At 29.3% G+C, this 5,683-nt stretch overlaps 1 protein-coding gene across 2 annotated transcripts in view; it reads right to left on the reverse strand.

Moving 5' to 3' along the window:
• The window catches only part of LOC106461805 (secretory carrier-associated membrane protein 1-like), a 39,458-nt gene that overhangs the window by 22,352 nt on the left and 11,423 nt on the right, over positions 1–5,683 (reverse strand). For both annotated transcript variants that reach the window (XM_022388884.1, XM_013921659.2), the window contains one exon: positions 5,160–5,288. In XM_022388884.1, the coding sequence (XP_022244592.1) occupies positions 5,160–5,288 (129 nt within the window). The remainder of the gene's footprint in view (positions 1–5,159; positions 5,289–5,683) is intronic.

A 5,683-nucleotide genomic window follows, 5' to 3' on the forward strand; every position in this document is an offset into this window, starting at 1 on the left:
TAGGTTGCTAAGCCTTTTAAAATTTTGTACGTGGAGGATATGAAACAAAATAATTTTTTATTTTATTTTATATATACAATTGAATAACCAAAAAATCATAAATTACTATATCGATACCATAAGATTCCACTATAATTTATCAAGCTTAGTAACCAAGCTGTATTTCGGTCTAGAAAAATATGACATTTTGAGCAGACTAAAGACACAACCTAACTCCTTTAAATCTTGTTTCCAAAAAACTTGATGGCCACTAAGGGGACATTCTAAGCTTCTGATTGATTATTCATGTCATATACACAAGTAGTGTATATAAGGGACCATTTCAAAAATGCATTTGATTCAGTACACGATTGATATATCAGCAAATAGAAAAGATAGGAGGTTCTTATTTTATATTTTAGCTTGTTAATATTGGTAATTTGAGTTCTTAATTTGTTTGAAACTACAGACTTGGTATTTTGACATCACAAACATCTAATCTGAACCATCACTGCATTTAACATACCACGTAACACACAAAAATCAATGTTTAAGTGTTTTTAATATTTACTTTTAAATTAAGAAATTGAATAATGTATAATACTAAGGTGAATTATAATCTATAGTTTGATACCAAACTTATTGACATAAATTCATAAAATAGTAGTTCAATAAAGTTTTGAATGCAAGTCAACAAACATGATGAAATGGTCTTTGACCCATGACCTGTAGCGATAGGGTTAATTGTTTTAATTATTTTTAAATACAAAGCACTGCATTTATATTTTATAAAGTTTGTGCATTTAAATACAAAATATGGCAATCTAAAAAGAAAGTTTTGTATGCAAAACATGAGTTTTCAATATAACTATATATCTTGCATCAACATGCTCAGTTGTTATTAAAAACAAAACAAATATGATTTATAAAACAAATCTTTAATGAAATGTGATTGTATCTTAGGGTATAAATAATCATCTCTCCATCTCAGCTAAATATTTGTTTTACCTACTTCTATAAGATACTGGTAAATAGAATTAGATAAAAATCAGTTGATAAACAAGAAATCCTTCTGAATTAACAACAATCTAACAATTACATGATATGCAAAACACAGTTCTTGAACAAGTGAAAATATTGAATTATAAGTAATAAAATAAGTATTAATGTGATGTATATGATGAAAGGTAAAATATCAAGTTACAATGTGTTAATATAATACTAAACATGTGAAAAACACTTAAAACACCTATAGGAGGCCTTAGTGGTGGTGCTGGTGAACAACTCATTTTACACTAATCATGTAGGAATATTGTAACAAAACCCAACTCCTGCGTGTAATGAGGAAATGTTACAGGGAACAAATGTACTATCCATAACTGGAAATACAAAATGCAACACTAACCTAATGGTTCAAGAGATCACAATAAAGAATTGTTTGAATTTGAGATAACTCATTATTAACTGCTAACAATTTTACTACAATCACCCATTTAGCAAATGATTAATGAAACAAAGGGTTTGTGGCTTTCAGTTCTCACAAATAAAACTGTAATACATTGGTGCTTCTTAAAGGAGTTGGGAGGGAGGTACATATATAAGGTTTGTGAAAACATGCATGTATGTTTAAGTAGAGTATGCAACAAACAAATGTTGATAAAGAATGGTGCATACTTTCATCGAGCTGATGGTAGGCAGAATCGAACTCCATATATTTCACTGCTCTGTTGGTCCAATACTATATGGATAATTGACTTGTAATACTCTTTATTATCATGACAACACCATCAAACCATGCCTGCTAAACAGGATTATTTATTTATCCCCATTTTCTATATGAATCTTAGCTTTGACAACATTAATGACCAAAAACCTGGATTTCCGAAAGGTCAAATGTTCATAAAAATTAAATATGTGCTAATTGCCTTAATTGCTAATAACGAAGTTCAAATGTTGAAAACAAAACAGTTTAAATTATGAACATGAACAGCTAGTTGTGAAAAATGTAAATTCATTCATTCACTATAACAGACCCTTACATGCAAAATATTTTGGGCAAAAAAATGTACAAAGGTATAGAATGTGAAGTGAGGCCGCATATTTTACACAACTGTTCTAAAGTTAAACGGAGAAACCTCAACTGTAGAATATGAAAACATTAGGTAAATCATAAACATACTTCTGTATGTTTAAGTTTATTTAAATAGTTTTATATGGCACAACATCTACATTCTAAACTAGCAGGCAACAAATAGTTCTTTTGTTTCTATAAAGTTGTTTATATTCTTCCACGTAATGTAAAGTAATCTACCATAAACAAACGTCCCTGCTTTAAAAGTGTATTAAGTATATTTTTGTTGTTTTCTTGATTATTGGCATGTCACTGTCTAGGTATTTCGACACAGCTGAATAACTTGGGTGATCATAGTGATAAGTAGCTTAACTGCTCACTTTTGCACAAGGATTAACTAGTTGAGCTTCTGTACAGATAAAAATCAATATTCTATTATTTCTAATAATGAAAAATACAACCCACTTTTAGATATTTCTTTAACTTGCAGAACGGTGCTGCTTCTCACTGACCTTAAAACACTGAATAAATAGTCACTTGTTTAGAAAATTATGATGATGGTGACTAGACTGCAGATTTGTAAAAGTGGAAGATGAAAATTCTACAAAGCTTACAACACTTTCAGATCAGGACATTGTATACAATTCAGCTACTATCATATGCGACTAATAAATGTACATAGTGGCTATCTTTATGCCACTCACAACACGATTCCAGTACCACTACACATGCCCAATCATGTATTATTTGGCTTGGTACTTTTGAGTCTCTATCATAAACAGGTACTATCTTAACTTTCCCACTACAGGGTAGGTTGAACTGACCAACCTTATAACCCTTTTGTACTTCTTGTAGTTTCCATACTATAACTTTCAATATAGTAAGTGTATCTTCACAAACTTTGGCAGGCTTTCAGTAAACATTACAAGTCTTTTGTGCACACATACACACACAAAACAACAGCAACAAAAAATAGATATTTTAACAAAGTATATTTACTAAAGATTTGTACATGAATATATAGTCTTTCTTGGCTAGTCTGAATGCAAAGTGATTTTTATGTTAAGCTTAAAAATATTTTTCTTTGTCTCAAAAATTTAAAATTTCATTTGCATAATCTCTAAAACCTCCTAAATACATTTCAAACATTTGTTTTCAGTAAAACTTTATATTTTATCTGTTATTTTCTCTTCCCTAACTCTTTACAAGGGTGGTCAATTTGACTGACCTTGTAACTACTAAAAAAATAATAATCTAAATAAATCTAAATTACCCTTTTTTCTTTCTAGAATGACTTCAAATTGTAACATGAAACTACATTTGTTTATACTAAGTAGTTTTAAACTTATAACAGTATACATCTATTTATACTTAAATGTTATTGATTTATTGCCCTATGAACCATGTCTATCTAGTATTCACATCATACAAGTTGTAAATCATGTGGCAAATGTGCAGCTCATGTTACAGTATTGAATTACATAACGAACAAACTACTTGAAAGTATGTCTTGTGAAAAATAATTACTATTATTATTTATTTTACCTTATCTAATAAGAAAAAGAATAGAACTGAAAAACAAGAAATAAAGTACTTACCTGGGGTCTTCTTTTTTATGCCTTTGACTGTTGATGACACTTAACCTTACTTTTTTAATACTAATGGTACTACTGCATTAAATACTTTATATTTAATTAAATAGTGCACCAAAGAATACAGAATAATCACATGCAAAAAGTAAACAATGTCCCATAACTAACAATTTTTCTGGCTTTCTAACTATGTGAGAAATGCCATTAAAAATTCAGCTATGCTTGTTGATGTGTTTGAAATGAAAGCATGATTGAAAATTCTCTGTACAAAAAACAAGATAATATAATACATCATTTGTTAGATTAAAACCTTGGCTTTCTATTGGTCATAAATAATATTGGTATTAAACATCAAAGAGAACTATTGACAATTTCTGAAAGAGAGGATGTGGCAGGTAGGTGTGGTAAGAAGAGTCTGATTTTTTATTTGATAGTTCTGTAACCAAATAAGGTTGAAGGCTATAAAAATTATGCTTTGCCTGAATGATGACATCATTATAATGAACAATTTATGTTAAATTTCATATTTCTTGGAGGGGTGGTAAATAAGTTAGAAAAACGGGGATACCTAGAGTGAAACTGTCACACTTCTCATACTAGAGGAAATTCAGGATTTTTTTTAAATATTGCCATATAAAATTAAGAACTTAAAACACATACTACTAAAATTTGGATTATTAGCTCCATTTTTATGCCAAATTTATTTGTACACCATGATAAGAAAGTAGTTTAATTAAATTTTGAATATAACTTACTAATACTCTATGGCATGTGCAGAAAAAGATTCCCATAGCAAAAGTGTTAATAGCTATTGATGATTGGGCTATTGGGTTATCTTTTGTGGCTAATTGAAATTAAAAGATATTAGCCACATGACTAAGACCTTTTTTTTTTTACCTTAGTGCTAATATAGTGGCAGTGCTAAGTAGATCTTTGTGTTTAGTGGTCTTTGATAATTAATTAATCATTGGGTTCATTAATCAATTAAATTCAATTGATTTTTCTTACATGACTTGGTCAGTTGGAATAATCAAAACAACTAATTTCCATTATTTGACTATTTTAATGAGTCATGATACTAATCAATTAATCAGAACAACCTTGAATTACTTGAGAATAATAATGAGAAATCATAATGGTAATATTTCAATTACCTATATAGTTTGAATAATTGAAAAGAGTAATTTCTATTGGTTGATTACTTTTCTGATAGTAATCAATTTGATTTAATACTTTATTTTATTAATAATTGACATTAATTGATTATATCATTAAATCCTTTGTTTGCAACTTGTGTTAAGCTGCCTATCACCCCATGTGCAAAGATTTGCAAATTTTTGCAGCAGGCCATTTAAAACATTGCTCACAAAATGCTTGCATCATACGATGTCGACCTCAGTCACTTACACTTAGATCATATGATGATAACTGCAGTTGAAGGGTTAATTGAGTCAGTGGTCCAGCTCTAGTGCTAAGGACAGGAAAAAAAACTTAAATTCATGTATAAAGATACTTACACATCCATACATAGTAAATGCTTTTGACAAGCTTCTGAAACTCCAATGGAATATCAACTGATATATCCTGATAAAAGCAAGGTCCTACACAGAACTTTTCTGGGAGTGGAGGCCAGTTATTTGCTCTTGCTGTAAACAACAGAATGCAATTGATTGACCAGTTATAAGAATATGTGGAAACAAAACAGAGAAGTAAACATTTTGCTACAATCACAACTTACAAGTTTAATAATCACATACAAGTTGGTTCATGTTAAAGTAAAATATGGAGTTTCGGTGTACCAGAAGTGAAAACCTAATTTATAAACATCAAAAATAAGATTTACCAGTATTTCAATTTATCTTTGAAATTAACCATACCATAAAATAATCCCCATGCCTCATTAATACCATGAGATAATTGCACACTGGTGAAGTACTTGTTGGCAAATATTATCATAATGAATTTGTGCAATGAAAAATTCAATATTTTCTCTCTTTTTTTTTTTTAAATAATTTATCATGCATTTTCAACTACAAGTAAC

The sequence above is a fragment of the Limulus polyphemus genome, unplaced genomic scaffold, assembly GCF_000517525.1.
Source record: "Limulus polyphemus unplaced genomic scaffold, Limulus_polyphemus-2.1.2 Scaffold1035, whole genome shotgun sequence".
Lineage (NCBI taxonomy): Eukaryota > Metazoa > Arthropoda > Merostomata > Xiphosura > Limulidae > Limulus > Limulus polyphemus.